Source organism: Equus przewalskii, chromosome 13 (assembly GCF_037783145.1).
Source record: "Equus przewalskii isolate Varuska chromosome 13, EquPr2, whole genome shotgun sequence".
Lineage (NCBI taxonomy): Eukaryota > Metazoa > Chordata > Mammalia > Perissodactyla > Equidae > Equus > Equus przewalskii.
The window spans coordinates 57728575-57745885 of NC_091843.1; the positions used below are offsets into that span (position 1 = coordinate 57728575).

Sequence of the window (17311 nt, forward strand, 5' to 3'; positions counted from 1 at the left end):
AGCAGGCAGGGTTGCCTTGCTTCCCTTAGCATCTCGCTCCTTTTTCCTCTCTCTCTGTCTCTTCAATATTTCCTTATCTCTCTTTTTTGTCCTGATAATTTCTTTCTTGCTCTCCCCTTCCCGAGATGTTTCTCCATTCTGCACCATCCCTTAACCGGCCATGCTACTGCACAGAAGTAGAGACGGTCTATTCCAATGGACGGCTTTTCCAAGAGTAATTTCCAATGGTCATTTCTAAATTAACTGTTCAGAATTCAAAAACCATTTAACCACAGAAATGACATAGCTGCAGAAGTGTGCATTTATAATATATGATTTCTAGTGCAGGCCTACTGCCTGTTACCTGCAACTCTTAAACCCAAACAGCTCTGAAAACTGGAAGATTTCTGTAGGTTTGCTGCAGCTTTGTTCGGCAGCAAATCCTGATTAAATTGACATGAAGCTATTTCTAGTCTTTATTTGTCTTAGTGTGAATATTCATACATTTTCCAGTAGAAATATTATTGTGATTAAAGGTGATGCCCATACCTTATTGAGGATATTACATATCATATTGCAAATATACCACAATACTTCTCTAAAATCTGAAAAATCAGAATCTCAAAACATATTTGGTCCGGGTGTTTTTGGATAAAGGATTATGGTCCTCTATTTTTATTTTCAAATGCAGAATATTACCTATCCAGAGAACTATAATTTGGGCATGCTCAGGAACCTAACCATTGCCCCAGCACTGGCCTTAATGATATTCAAAATGCACATTCACCTAAGCTAAAGCCTCTGTCTCAGTCAGTAATGTATCACCGTGGTGGGCATTCATATGCAAGACATTCCTATATAAGCTAATTTCATTTTAAGACCTTCCTACTCTTTATTTATTAATATAGGTACTTAATAAAGTTTTGCTTTCCCTCTTCTTAACCTGGCAAAAACCAGTAAGCTGAAATTTTCTTTTTTTCCCTCTCTCCGTGGTTCTCAACCAGGAGCAAGTGTGTTCCCCAGGGAACATTCTGGCAACGTCCAGAGGCATTTTTAGTTGTCACAACTGCAGGTGGAGGTGTCACCGGCATCTAGCGGGTAAAGGCTAAGGATGCTGCTAAACATCCTTCAATGCACAAAGCAGCCCTCCACAATAAAGAATTACCCAGTCCAAAACATCAACAGCGCCAACACTGAGAAACCCTGCTATAGAGGAATCCCACCATCCTTACTCCCAAAATAAAACAGCTCCAGAGAATTTTAAAGTTCTTCCACCTGAAGGGTTCAAATGACTTTTTCCCCCATATGGATCAGGAACACTCAAAAAATATATACTGTTTTCTCCTGTTCCATTTTACTCAACCATTTCTAATCACCAGATTCTTGAGTTGGTAGGAAAGAAAACAATGAATATGTGGTCTAAAGCTTACCATTACAGTACAGTAACATTAAGAGATAAGTTTTGTAAATAATCGTACTTATTATCTTTACTCCATCCATTCTTAAAAAAAGGATCTAGTTTCTGCAAAAAAGGAAAATATTTTTCTCAAGCAATCAATTTCAACTTTTAAGCTATTTTTTCTTACATCTTAAAATTTACTTCTTTGTTGCCCCCTAGAGAAAATTAAAAAAGGGAGATAGGAGGAAAAGGAAAGAGCTGAGTTTGATACAGACAAAAATCAGTTTATCTACATGCAATATAATTAAGAATGTAAACCTAAAACAGTAATAACTATTTAAATGTAGTCAGAAACATTTCTCTTTTTTTGATAAATAATTTTTTTTAAAGAAGAAAAGCTATCAGCTTACCCTTTACTTTTAGAGACCAAACCAAGAGACTGACTCAATCGATGAATAAAGGCCCTTTCAGTACTGGTCAAAGAAGAAGGAAACTCCATTTCTACATGGAAAAAAACAGAAAGTACCATTTGAGGCTAAGCAATTTTCTATCAAGGTGCTTCAATATACAACATATATAGATTTAAAATATGAATAAACTCATATAGCATATAATCAAACTTGAAAAGCACATATTAATTCAATAACAACTCAATGTCTACCAGAGTTATATTAACAAAAGATAAACCTAAATGTGATAAAGGACTTTAATGCTAACCGAAGATTATTCCTCTTACTTGTACTGGAATCTTGAGTTGGCACAATGACGGATGATAATATTTTAACTTCTTACTTGCTTAATTAACAAAACTTTTATTTACTTCCATCATGAGGCATGCTCAAGTATTATGAATGTGCAACATCAAACTCCACTGTCTCTGCCTTCAAAACTGTATAGAATTCCCATTCCACGTCCTTATTGATAACTCATCACTATCTCAGACTGGATTTGTTATATACTGCTGAAGCTTTACATTTGTTTAATGTAAGCTCAGAAACACTCTGTCCAGGTCATTCTCTGTCTTGGACTGTAAGCTTCCACAGTAAGGGATCCCCTATTTAGGCCAGCAAATCGGAATGAGCATCATTATACTGTACAGATGACCACAGGTCGGCTGCTGGTTCTGCATCAAATACCTTTCTAACCTTAAGAAGTGCGGAAGCCGTTTCCTACACCAAAACAAGTTTCATTCTCTTTAGGTGTTTAGCGTAATGCTTCCAGGATCTAATCAAAGCACCACAGATCGCCAGTGCATGTACTGCCTGATTTCCTTCCGCTCTTCGACCTCTGTGGCTTGAACGTGCCTCAGTTAAGGCTACCACAACCTCCTTTAAGATTACTAATACCTAAAGCTGTGGCTTAGGCGCCCAAGCTGCCGATAGGCCTCTCCCTCCGGACAGAAACGCCTCCTGCAAGGGTGTAACCTGACTTTTTCACCCTCTGATGCCGGCCAAATGCCCCGCACCCCTGCCGATCCGCAGGATGCCGGCTGGTTCTTCACCTCCCAGGGGGGGCTAACGAGTGCGGCCCAGGCCCCCGGGCCGCCTCTGAGGCCGGCTCGAGCGGGCCGGGGGACGGCCGGGTCCTCCCTCCCTCCGCAGAGGCGGCCCCTGCACACCCGGGCCGGGTTCGGGGGAGGTGGGGCAGCCGGCGGGGTCCCTGTCAGGAACCTCACCTCTCTGGTCCCCATATCGGAAGCGCTCCAGAGCGATATTGACTGCGATCTTCACCTCCTCGTCTATACGGATGTCCTTCAGCCCCTTGGCCCGGCCACCGCCCCCAGGGCCACACTGAGAGGGGCCGCCCCCGCCACCCCCGCCACCCCCGCCCGCGCCAGGAGCCGGCGGCCGCGGGGAGACGCTGCTGGGCCTGGACATGGCCCTGAGGAGATGCTCTCCCCGCGGGGGAGCGGCCAGCCTGCTGGCTGACGGCCAATGAGAGAGAGCCTCGGGGACCACTGCTGGGACCGGACGGCCCCACACGCGGCCTGAGCTGGGCCGGGGTAACCCGAAAGCCCCCAGTCACCACAACAGCCAAGGAGGCGCCGGTGCCACTTAAGCCCCGGCGAGGCGGAGCGCGCGGGCGTGATGACGTCACCAGGGCCGCCGGGGCCCGTGACCTCAGCGCGTCGGCCGCCGGCTGCCTCCGGCCGGTGCACGCTCGTCCAATGTCTCGCACCGAGGTGGTCCTCTCCGTCCTCGCGCACGCCTCGCGCTACGGAGCTCTAGTTCATCCTTTGATTCAGTCACTCATTGTTTCATTAAATCCTTCATTAATTCATTCAGTAAGCGTGTGTGGGCTCCCACTATGTGCCTCGCAGGCACTATGCTACGCCCTAGATAGACATTGGGGAACCAGAAAAATGGCTCCTGCCCTCCTGGAGTTTACATTCTAGTGAGGCTAGAGTTGCCAGATTTGGCAAAAAAAAAAAAAATACAGGATGCCCAGTTTCTTTTAATTTCAGATAACGAATGTCTTTTTAGTATTACACATTTCCCATGCAATATTTAGGAACATATATAGTAAGAAAATATTTGTTACCTGAAATGTAAATTTAACTGAGCGTCTGTATGTTATCTGGCAACCCTAAATGAGAGTGACAGACAATAAACAAGTAAATGATTAAATGGTACGTATAAGTGCTATATGAGATGATGGAATAGGAAGGTGGAACCCTTTAGTTTGGGAGGTCAAGAAAGGTTGTGAGAATTTCCACTTGCTTGTACACAATTCTACTAACATCAACTAAATCTCATCTCCCACTCTCTCATCCTCACAGTGTTAACAAACTAGGTTCGTTTTGACCGGTTGCCTGGAAAGCCAAACACCGGGATGATGAGACTGCAGCAGAGAGAGGGTTTTAATCATAAGGCAACTAAGTGAGGAAACGGGAGAACGAATCTCAAATCTGACTCCTTTAAAATGGAGACTCGGGGGTGTTTATGGGGTAGGAGGCAAGGTGGTCTGAAGTGTGGAGATAGATGATTGGAGGTGAGGTAATGGATGATCTGTACAAGTGTATGCAAACTTCATGCCTCTTCACAGGACGCATGTTCACGAAATGGTGACATTAGCATGGTCTGAGGGTGGAGTTTTCAGCCTCTTGACATCAAAAGGTCACTTGTCAGGCATCTGCGTGGGCCCAGTTGATGGGTTGGTGGTCTCAATCAGCCTGATCTGAACAAGCGGATCCTAATTCCTGAAAAACAGCTCGAACACCCATTGCCAGAGTGAATCAGGCGCCAGGGAGATGTTATCTATAGGAAACTAGTGGGAGTCAGCGTATTGCCTAAACAGCACAGTTAACAGTGGGCAGCTGAACAACTGAAAGCTATAATCACTAACTGCAAAAAAGAAAAAATACTTTAGTTACTAGGTGCCTAATCATCAATGTCTGTTTACTGTTTCAACAGTGCTCAAATGCACTTATTTCTTTCTCTCCCTTGAACACACCAAGCTCACTACTGATACCGACACTGGTATCAGTTTCCCCACATTAAACCCAGCATATATGGGGTTAAAACCAAAACACTCATTCCCTGCTTATTCTCTGGCTTCCTGCCTCCAGAATCCGCTATCCTCCATGGAGACAGACACCATCAAGGACAAGCACCTGGACCATCTCCTCCCCACAAAGAGATACGGGCTGGTGGGAAAGCTGCTGACCAGCAAGGTCAAGAGCTCCCTCCTCTCTGCAAGTGTCTCAAGGCCAAAGGCAGGCTGGTGGGAAAGCTCCAACCAACAAGGCCATATGCTCCCCCTCCCCTACCTAAAGCCCCAAATAAAAACCCTTCCTTTTAGCTTTTCGGAGAGTTTGGGATTTCAGCGTTAGCTGCCCTCTCTCCTTGCTCAGCGCTGTGCAAAAATAAAGTTCCTACTTTCTTCCACCACCCCCGGTGTCAGAGATTGGCTTGCTGCGCAACGGGTGAGCGAACTCACTTCAGGTTCGGTGACACTACCATCAGCAGAACTTTCCATTTGCACAGTTTCCTCCAACACTGGACAATTTTCCTCCCAGTACTTTATCTGGATGCCTCTTTCTCATCATTTAAGGCAGGATTCCATCCCTTACCTAGACAGGCTCTCCCACATCAATCTGTTATCATTTACCTCTGTTTGAAATTATTTTGTTTATTTATTTACTATTTGCTCTTCCTAGAATATATATAAGCTCCTTAAGAACAGGAATCTTGTTGATCTTTTTGTCACTGTCTCATCAGCAGCTAGAATTGAATAGGTACACAATAAACATTTATCAGTGGACCGTATTTTAGAATCTGGAATTAGGATTGGTTGCCTCTACCCTCCAAAAACTTTCTTCATAATCCTTAACCTCCTAGTCTCCTTGGTTGGCTACTAGAAAGAGTTCTGGATAAGCAGAAATAGGTTCTACATTCTGGTCCTGGCATGGTTACCAGTGAACTGGATGAACATTTATCACTACTTTGATCTCTATGTATCCTAATTTCCTTAGCTGTGCAATAATAATGCCTGTCATTTATTAAGTGCCCAGGAGCACTGTCTTTATTTTCCCAATCTTCACAAAGCCATATGAAGCAGTCATATTACCTTGCAATACAAATGAGGAAACAGGCTGCATAAGGTTAAAAACTGGCCCAAGGCCATGATATTGATAATGTCAACCTTAAAAATAAAAGAGGCAATTATTTTGCCAGCAAAATGAGTTTATTCAGGAATAGCTGAAGAATTTCAATTTGGGATGTGCATGCTATGGCAGACCATAGCCAAACTCAACAATCAAAGGAGAAGAACGTTATTTGATAGAGAAAAAGGAAAAAATTGGGAGGAGTGGCCTTGAAGGAAGGTGATTGGAGAAAAGCAAGAGTTTAGGGTGGTGATGGCTTCTCACTGGCTGAGTTGCTGAGCTGGGAGATTTCTGTTTGGGACGCAATGCACATTTCTTCCTGTAATTGACTATTCCTTCCAGTTGATGACTTCTTTCTGATGGGGTCTGTAATTGACTATCTTTCCTGCAATTGACCTCCAGTGGCACCGTAAAGGAGTTCCCCCTTCTGGCCTCCTGTCTTCATTTTAAATGAGGTTTCCCTTTATTAATTGTCACAGTAATTAATGAAGTAAGAATGGAAACCAGGACCAGCTGATCATGAAGCCTAGCTTCATTTCAGGACAAAACATACATAGTAGATAATATCTGGATGCACTAAACATATTGCAGTAAAACTGAAAATATTTTACACAGAGTCAGACAAATATTGCTTTCAATCTCACTCTGTAACTTCTTAATTCCACCACTTATTGATTCCATCATTTATTAGCTTTGTGGCTTGACTACTTTGCCTTTTGAGCCTCAAGTTTCCCATCTGCAAATGGATATATTTAATACTCATTTTATAGAACTGTTGATTTAATGTTTAAGCATTGATTTAATGTTTTGCTTCTTTTTTCCTTCTTGCCATTCTCTTTGGATAAATGTCTAAATGTTTGTATTTCTGGTACCTAGTGAGGATATGGAACATGTTCACTGAAATAAAAGAGAATACTTGCCTAAAGTTACATAGCAGTAAATTATAAGGTTAATCAGATTCTACGTTATCTAATATTTTTGTGTACCCCTGGAAATTTGTAGATGCTTAGAGTGAAACACTGCAATTCTACCTTTTATGTATGCTTCAGAGAAAAATTAGACGTAGGGAAGATATAAAATATTTACAAATGATTTCGAGTTGTCTTTAGTGTCAGAAAGGCCTAAAGTTCTAATCTTCGTTTTTACCACTTTATAGTTGTGTGGTCTTGTGCAAGGATTTAACTTCCTTATGCTTTAATTTCCCCATCCATAAAATGTACATGATAAACACAACTACATCACAGTGTTATTATGGGGATTAAATTAGATTGTATTACCTTTATGCAGATGAAGTGCTTAGCACAATTCCTGGCTCCTCTTTAGCATTCAGTACCAATTAGATGGTACAATTAGAAATTCCAAGCAGAAAAGGTCCAAAATAAGGACATTTATCATCTTATATAGCAAGAGGTCTAGAAGTAGGGTGATTCTAGGGTTGATTGTTTCAGCATTGTACGCCAGTGCCCTCAGTCTTCCAGAATCTGTCCAGCCTACCACTCTGCCAGCCTTGGAGTGTTTGCCACTCCCTCTTAGTTTCAGCAACAAGGAAGCACATCATCAGACAGCATCAGGTAAAGGCAAGAAAGATAAGTGCCCCTGTCTGATATCCCTTTTTGAGAGAGAGAAAAAGTTTCCCAGAAGTCCCAGAAATAGACATCCTTATGTATTCTAGCCAGAACATGGCTAACTCAATAACCAGTAAAGAGGAATGGGATTACTGTGAAAGGTCTGGTCTTTCCTAAAGCAGATGGTCACCTAGAAGAGAGTGAAAAAAACTGGGGTCCCCTTAGCAAGCTATAAGGGATGGGGAATGGCTGATGGGTAGCAACCAAGGATATTATGGTAGTCAACAGTGATGTTCACCAAATATTTCTAGTTTCCTTCCTTTCCAGGTATGTAGCAGAATTGTACTTCCTGGCTCCCTTACAGTTGGGTGGGAACATATGATTAGTTCTGGCCAACGAGTAGTGAGTTGAAGTGATATGTGTCACTTTCAGGTTGACCTCACTTTTTGCTGTAATTAGCTGCAAATTACTAGCAAAACATGTATAACAAAGAAAATGAATTATCTTATTCTAATTGATTTTAAAAACCAAAAACTACAAGAGAAAACAGCTGAAAAAAATTAAAGACCTACATAAATGTAAAGATATACTGTGTTCAGGAATCAGAAGACTCCAAAGTGTTAAGATATCAATTTTCCTTACATCAGTCTATAAAGTCAGCGTAATCCCAATTAAAATCACAGCACAATGTTTTCTAAAACATTAACAAGCTGATGCTTCATATGGAAATGCACTAAAATAGCCAAAACAACTTTAAAATAGGAAAAAAGCTTGAGAACTAATACTACCTGATTTAAAAACTTATTATAAAGCTACATTCAACAAGACAGTGTTGTACTGACATAAAGATAGACAAATAGATAATTGGTATGGAATAGACAGTCCAGAAACAGACCTATATATATTTGGACAACAGACTTTCAGTAAAGGTAAAAAGACAATTCAGTGGAGATAGATGGCTTTTTTCAAAATATGGTGATAGAACAATTGAATTGTTACTGGACCAAAGTGAATCTGCTCCTTGGTGAGTTAAATCAAAACCTACACCAGAAGTAGTTGTGACACAAAGCATAATTTTATTCACAGCATGCAGCAAATAAAATGGAGACCACAGGGAATCACTTCACAGAGCTGTGGCAAGGAGAGTGGTTGTCTTTTATTTGTGGTAGGGAATGAATATTCAAAAGGGGAAGTTTCATCATTGCATGTAGAGGCGGGCATAAGTTTGCACATAAGTGGTTTGAAAACATGTTTTTACATATATCGCATGATCTAAAAATGGCTACTTTGCCCTTCCAAGAGGAGGAGAATTTACGACATTAATGAAGTCGGGTTGCTTTAGTATAACATTCCACCCATCTCTGCGGGTGTCACTCTTGTGGTTGCACTCTGGATCGGTCTGGTCCTGCTCAGAGCAGTTGGGTTCAGGGCAGTTGGCATTTAGATCTTCTTCCTGGAACATAGCTGAAACCAACAACCTCAAGATTCAAAGACATTAGAGAAAGGAATATCTACACCTTCTAACAAGACAAGAGAATTTAGGTTACACTAAACAGGAAAAAAAAGTTAGAGTCCACTGCTGGTGACAGAATGGTCAAATGCAAATAAAAATTTAAAAATAACCCCAAACCGTACCTTAACCCATACACAAAAATTGACTCAAATTGGGTTATAGTCCTTACCTGGATATAAGCAATAAAACTATAAAACTTCTGGAAGAAAACATAAGAGAAAATCTTTGTGATCTTAGGTTAGACAAAGATTTTTTAGATATACTACCAAAAACACAAACCATAAAAGAAAAGAATTGATAAATTGGATTTCTTCAAAGTTAACAATTTTGCTATTTGAAAGACATTATTAAAAGAATGAAAAGGCAAAGCACAGACTGGGAGAAAATATTTTCAAATCATATATCTGACAAAACACATGTCCAGTATATATAAATATCTTTCAAACATTGTAATAAGAAAAGAAACAACCCAGTTTTTTAAATTGGCCAAAATTAAACAGGCGCTTTACCAAAGAAGATATATGGATGGCAAATAAGCAAAGATGCTAAATATCATTAGTCATTAGAAGAATGCAAATACAATCCGCAAAGAGATACTACTACATACCTATTAGGATGTCTAAAATTAACTGATTTTACCAAATATTGAAGAGGAAGCAAAGGAACTGGAATTCTCACATACTATTGATGGGAAAGAAATCACTTTGGAAAAAATGTGGCAGTTTCTTTAAAAAGTAAAACACACTTTTCAATTTCAATTTCAATTTGATTTCAATAAAATAAAATTTTAAAAAGGTAAAACACAGTTACCATGAAGTCCAGCTATTTGATTCCTAGGCACTTACCCAAGAAAAATGGAAGCATATGTCCATACAAAGACTAGAGCACAAATGTTCACAGCAGCTTTATTTGTGACAGCCTTCATTTGGATTCTCTGGAAAGAATCCAAATGTCCCTCAGCAAGGGAATGGATAAGCAAATGGTGATATGTGCATATAATGGAATACTACTCAACTATAAAAAGAATGAACTATTGTTACACACAGCAACATGGTTGAAACTCAAAATAATTATGCTGAATGAAGGAAGTGGGACAAAGAGAGTACATACTGTATAATTCTATTTATGTAAAACTCTAGAAAGTGCAGACAAATCTATAGTGACAGGAAGCAGATCCGTGGTTGCCTAGGGATAAGGTGCAGAGGAAGGAATTTCAAAGGGCCATGAGGAAGCTTTGGGGGGTGGATATGTTCATTACCTTGATTTTGGTGATGGTTTCACATGTATATATGTATATCAAAACTTTTCACATTGTAAACTATAAATATGTGCTGTTGTATGTCAATTATACCTTAATAAATTTGTTCTTTAAAAAAAAGTCTCCTATGAGACTTTGAGTCTAGTAGTATTTTTTCCTACATAATATCATAAGGCATAAATACCCCTTTTCTTCCTTTAGAGTCATCCTGGGACCTCTGGATAGACAGAACTGTTATGTGAGCTTTTGTTTTAAATTTAAATGTAATTCCAGCCCAATTTGCATGATCAAATATTCTGTATTAATTAAATATTCTGTTACTCAAGATACTAACTCTCAGGTTTGTTTAGCTCAGATAATTAATTTATCTAAAGTAAATATGTCTGATTTCCCACAAGAAAACATCAGCAATACAGTTCCATTAAAAGAGGAAGAATAACTATCTTTGAGGATAGAATATCCTAATTCCCAGAGCATGCATTACAGATTTTATAAGAAATCGGAAAGCCACAGAGAACAATTGTCTCCTTCACTGAAGCAGAAAAGAGCATACAACTCCCAGTACATCCATATAGAATTTGAATTGGCAGCTCAGTATCAGTTAAAGAGTAATTGTCATCCCCACCATGTTAGTGTCACCTTTTTACAGTGCTTAACAAGATGTCAGAGTTTCAAATGATGACAATTTGCAAACTAAAAACCAAAAACCCAGCCCAATAAACAGACATACGTATATAAAAACTCAGATTTTTATTTGTCTTAGAGATTGAGGTGGAAAAATGTGTTCTGAATTGAAACCTTAAATCCACTTACCACATTTACGTTTTGGTGTTTTCTCATTGATTTCATTGTTTACATATCAAAAATATTTCCAAATAAAAATAATAAAGTTATGTTTAGCCCTAAGTAGATAATATAATTTCATTGGAAGAAATCTAGCTGCTCCTTAATTTTTACGTATCATTTAGTCTCTCTTATTAGTACTTCCCAAACTTTTTCACCTGATGGCACACATAGAAAATGATATTTGCATCCCCTGGGTATGGTAAAGAATGCTAGTGCTCATAAATTGTCATGTTTCTCCTCCTCTTTCTTAGCACACTAGACCACATTCTTCCATATTCCTCTACGTTTCTGCCTTTATTTTTACCTTGAAATTGTGAAGCCATATGGCTAAGCTTTGACCTATGGAATGTGGAAAGAAATGATTTACAGTACCCCTCCTGTGATTCTCCCTCTTCTCTGGTCTGCAGTCAGATGTTGGAGGAAGGAATTACAAATAAGGAAAGAGGGAAAGCCAGAATGAGCTCTGTGGTATTTGACTGGAATTAGCAGCTTCAGTATGAAATAATAGCTTTCAATATATACATACAGATGGTTAGATAAAGAAGTAAAAATAAATGTGTAACTATATATGAGTATAAATACAGGGAGGGTCTAGAGGCAATGACACCTCAGTATCGTTAAGTATACCTAGCACCGACATCCTACTTTCTAAACACTATTCTCCAGTAAAAGGAACTAGGGCTCCCTAGAGAAAAGATTGACTCCAGGTCTGGGACAGGACAAAACGAGATGAGCCTGAAACATCTTGATGACTCAGAAAGAAAGAAATTGCTCAAAATAGGATACAGGCTTACCAAAAGAACACAGGAGCCAACCTCAAGGAACTCCTTCCTAAGGGCTAATGCTGGCACAATTTGAATAACAGAATAATGATAGTATTGGATTATCACCCATAGAATAAAATAAATATCCACGAGCCTACAGTTATATTAATAAATAATTGAATGAATAATGGTGTTGGGAAAACTGGATAGCCACATGGAAAAGAATGAAACTGGACCTCTATCTTACACCATACACAAAAATCAACTCAAAATGGATTAAAGACTTGAATGTAAGACCTAAAACTGTAAAACTCCTAGAAGAAAACAAAGGGAGTAAGCTCCTTGACATTGGTCTTGGCAATGATTTTTTGGATTTGACACCAAAACCAAAGGTAACAAAAGCAGAAATAAACAAGCAGGACTACATCAAATTAAAAACCTTATGCTCTGCAAAGGAAACAATCAACAAAACGAAAAGGCAACCTACGGAATGAGAGAAAGCATTTGCAAACCACATATCCCACAAGGGGTTAATATCCAAAATATATAAGAAACTCATACAACTCAGTAGCAAAAAAACAAATAATCCAATTAAAATATGGACAAAGATCTGATATAGACATTTTTCCAAACAAGATATACAAATGGCCAATAGGTATGTGAATGGTGGTAGTGAAACCTGGTAACAGCCACTATGGAAAACTGTACAGAAGTTTCTCAAAATAATTAAAAATACAACTACCATATGATCCAACAATCCCTCTTATGGGTATATATCCAAAGGAAACAAAACCATTACCTCAAAGAGATATCTGTACTCCCATGTTCCTTGCAACATTATTCACAATAGCCAACAATCTAACTGTCCGTCAACAAATGAATGCATCAAGAAAATGTGGTGTACACATACACACACACACACGTAATGGAATATTATTCACCCTTAAAAAAAAAAGGAAATTCTGTCATTTGCAACAACATGGACAGAACTTGAGGGCATTATACTGAGTAAGCCAGACAAAGACAAATACTGCATGGCATCACTTAGATGTGGAATGTAAAAAAAAATGGTCAAACTCATTGAAACAGAGAGTAGAAAGGTAGTTGCTAGGGGCCAGAGGATGGGAGAAATAGGGAGACGTAGGGGAGGAAGAAGTCATGTACTAACATGCCAGTGACTCAGTAAGAGGAATCCTGAGCCCTGCACTCCTAGAGAAAATACATCAAAAATTCCGGATGGTTTGGGAGATCCTAGACCAGAATGACATGTGCTGCTTTACCAAGTGGGGCCCCAGAGAGGCAGCCCAGGAAGGAATGGTGATGTGATGCATCTAGACGGGTAGGGCGCAGTGTGACCTAGAGCAGCAGAGGATCCCTGGTACCCAAGAAGAGTCCAGAATTGGCAGAAATACACCAGACCTGAAGGTATCTTGCAGCTGGGAACAAGCAACAAAAGATTCAGAAGTTACTTATGTTGTTTGATGACCAAGGATCAGAAACCCCTTCCCACTTTTGCTGATGCCTTTACGCCCCTTAAGTCCTCCAGAATTTTGGAGCACGCCTAAAGGTGGACTAGGGGGCCCCAGAATTAACTGAGAGTAAGTTAATTACAGAGAAATTGTCTTACATATCTGAATCTGTGGGATGAAATTTATCCTACGTGAGGTTTAAGTAATCGTAAAATTCCTTTCAGCTCTATAATTTTTTACATATATAATTATGTATTCATCAAAAATGCATATTTCACTAATACTTCGTACATGTGTCTATCTACCTTTCTACGTAGTAATCAGCTTACAATGTATATTAATAGGTTAGCCACAAGGTGGTACTAGAAAGCTGTCTTTTGCTTTAGGTCCCACTTCTTGAAGGTCATTGATTTTAACATATAACTGAACTCCTGTAATAATAGCAGTAATCATAGTGAAGGTTGAGATGACAGTTGTTGGGTTCATGAAGGCAGTGCTTCTATTTAAAACTCATGAAAATAGACTCTCTGGAAGTGCTATCAACTAGTTTGTATTCCTCCTCTTTTTCTTACCCACTATCATGTCATCATACAATATCCTAACCATTACTCAAGACATCAAAAACTAATTTACTCAGCACTCATAGAGAAAATTTAAATAGATTTAGTCTCTCAGATCTTGGAGTTAAAATTTAAGTGAATATTTTTACAGGACGTTCCTCAAAAACCTCCAGAACACTCTAAAACCATCTCTCAAAAGCTACAGCTCAGCCCCGAAATGTGAACACAATAGGTCAGCAAATGCATTGTGTAAGTTATGGAGCACTTGCTATCTCATGCTGAGGGTGACTGAGGGAAGGAGGAAAAACATTTCTTCCAGGCAGTCTTGCTAGGTTTGTTTGTTCTTTCAAGTAGATGTAATTTTAAAGAGATGTACAGTAAAAGGGGAAAAGAGGTTTAGAAAAGCTCACAGGAAAGAACTTTCTAAGCAAAGGAGTGGTGTAGGAGAAAATGCACCAGTTCACAAACCTGAAGACCACTCATTGGGAACATGGAGAGGCAGGTTGATGGAAGCAAGGAAGAAAGTGGCGACCCAAGGTGATCAATGTGAGTCTAGTCTGTGGTCTGGTAGCAGAGGACATTTACTTCCCTGGGAAGTGGAACCACTAAACAGTTTTGAAGATAGAAGTAACATAAATATGTTAGCTGGCATATGTCCTTGTAGAATTTTAAGGAAATGATGCTGTTAGGATGCCAGCCAAGAGTAGGCTGTAAAAACCAAGTGTAGAAATGGTGACACTTTAAGGATTTAACTGTGATTGTAAAAAGACTCAAATGAGAATCTATGGGAGCATGTAGTAAGGTGAGGAGAATGACTTTTCTAGGTTTCTCTCTCAGGAGACTGTTAAGAAGAGCTCAGATATGAAGAGGGAGAGTCTGGCCATTCATGGAGCCCTCTCCTGGGAACCCCCTCCTGGGGCCCTTTGAAGAGAAGAAAACATCAAAACCCACTGAAATACAAATGGTTTGTTGCTGAATATTTAATGTTTCCATTTTATTAAAGAATTCAGCTTTTAAAGTTTAGGCCAGATTTACCCTTACATTCTAGTTGAAGAATGATTAGATACATTTTCTATAGCTTGACAGCATATTACACCCCACAAAATAATGATTTTTTTTCCCCATGGCACACGTAGTATTTGTAAATATAATACTTTGCCTCTCACTGATATTTTTCTTTAAAATCTTCACAAGCAAAATCCTGGTAATCACTGAATCTGGGTGATAAGGATGTGGGTGCTCTTTGTATTATTGTTTTTACTTTGGAGCATGTTTGAAAATGTTGATAATTTTTTAAAAATCAGTAAAAGTCTTTCCAACTCCAACACGTATCAAGTTAGTAGATCTAACTTCACATGTGGGACAGGTTAAAAGAGAAGTGCTCCTTTAGGAAATGCTATCACCTTGTTTGAATGGATCACCCAAAAGTAGTCAACTTCAACCGAAAGTAGTCAACTTCAGCAACAGCACATGAAGAAAGACCACCCTGGTAACCTCTGGGATAGGAATAATATTTAAGAATATTCCCTTGCCAGATGTTTTGGGGACATTTCTTTCATGCCTAATTTGGCAAATTGACTCATGGCTAACACTGGAAGGGAAGAGAGCCATGTGATTAAAAGGAGATTGTCTTAGCTCCAGTTGCCATGACAAAGTATTACAGACTGGGTAGCGCAAACGTCAGAAATTTATTTCTGGCTGTAAAGTCCAAGATTAACATCCAGAGGTAGGTTCTGGTGAGAGCTCTCTTTCTGGCTTGCACAGGCCACCTTCTTGCTGTGTACTCACATGGTCTTTCCTCGGTGTGTGTGTATATGTGTGTGTGGAGAGAGAGAGCAATCTCTTTCATGTCTCCTCTTAGAAGAGTACTAATCCCATCATGATTACCCCACACTCAGAGCCTCATTTAACCCTAATTACTCCTCAAAAGCCCCGTCTCCAAATACATTCATATTGGGGGTTAGAGCTTCAACATGTGAATTTGGGAAGGGATATGAATATTAAGTCCATGACAGAAATGTAGGGGACTTTAGAGTCATGTGCTAAAATTTGTGTGGACTCCAACTGATTCAGGTCTCCCCATACCATCCCCTAACCTAGTCTTTTCATATTTCCTTTCCTATAACAATTGGTCCATCACTCAGGGTGGTAGAGCCCAGACAGTGCACTGGATTCACATCAGCGTCTTCACACTCTTCCCCAGTTCCATCCTCTCCTCCTGCCCACAAGACCAATCTAATGGACTATTTGAACAAAGTTTGAAATCTGTGCTAAGGACTGAATAGTCTTCCAGGAGCATTTCCATTTTAATAAGGGAACCTCCTCAAATGCAAATATGAACCTTAAGAATGAACCTTAAAGGCCATATACGACAAACCCATAGCCAACATCATACTCAATGGGCAAAAACTGAACCCCATCCCACTGAAAACAGGAACGAGACAAGGATGCCCTCTATCACCACTCTTATTTAACATAGTACTGGAGGTCCTGGCCAGAGCAATCAGGCAAGAAAAAGGAAAAAAAGGAATCCAAATAGGGAGGGAAGAAGTGAAACTCTCGCTGTTTGCAGACGACATGATCTTATATATAGAAAACCCCAAAGAATCCATTGGAAAACTCTTAGAAGTAATCAACAACTACAGCAAAGTTGCAGGGTATAAAATCAATTTGCATAAATCAGTAGCATTTCTATACTCCAGTAATGAACCAACAGAAAAAGAACTCAAGAATACAACACCATTCACAATCGCAACAAAAAGAATAAAATACCTTGGGGTAAATTTAACTAAGGAAGTGAAGGACCTATATAATGAAAATTACAAGGCCTTTCTGAGAGAATTGGATGACGACATAAGGAGATGGAAAGACATTCCATGTACATGGATTGGAAGAATAAACATAGTTAAAATGTCCGTTCTACCTAAAGCAATCTACAGATTCAACGCCATCCCAATCAGAATCCCAATGACATTCTTTACAGATTTAGAACAAAGAATCCTAAAATTCATATGGGGCAACAAAAGACCCCGAATTTCTAAAGCAATCCTGAGAAAAAAGAACAAAACGGGAGGCATCACAATCCCTGACTTCAAAACATACCACAAAGCTACAGTAATCAAAACAGCATGGTACTGGTACAAAAACAGGTGCACAGATCAATGGAACAGAATTGAAAGCCCAGAAACAAAACCACACATCTATGGACACCTTAGCTTTGACAAAGGAGCTGAGGGCATACAATGGAGAAAAGAAAGTCTTTTCAACAAATGGTGCTCAGTAAACTGGAAAGCCACATGTAAAAGAATGAAAATTGACCATTCTTTTTCACCATTCACCAAAATAAACTCAA

At 39.5% G+C, this 17311-nt stretch overlaps 1 protein-coding gene across 4 annotated transcripts in view; it reads right to left on the minus strand.

Moving 5' to 3' along the window:
- Positions 1 to 3723, minus strand: part of YTHDC2 (YTH N6-methyladenosine RNA binding protein C2) — a 75964-nt gene extending 72241 nt beyond the window's left edge. For 2 of the 4 annotated variants that reach the window (XM_070569542.1, XM_070569541.1), the window contains exons 1-2: positions 3054 to 3723; positions 1789 to 1879 (exon numbers count right to left, since the gene is read on the minus strand). In XM_070569542.1, the coding sequence (XP_070425643.1) occupies positions 1789 to 1879; positions 3054 to 3255 (293 nt within the window). In that variant the 5' untranslated portion in view covers positions 3256 to 3723. Of the gene's footprint in view, positions 1 to 1788; positions 1880 to 3053 lie in introns of those variants that run through there. The other 2 variants (XM_070569544.1, XM_070569543.1) reach the window with 2 other exon arrangements.
- Positions 3724 to 17311: the final 13588 nt, after the last annotated feature.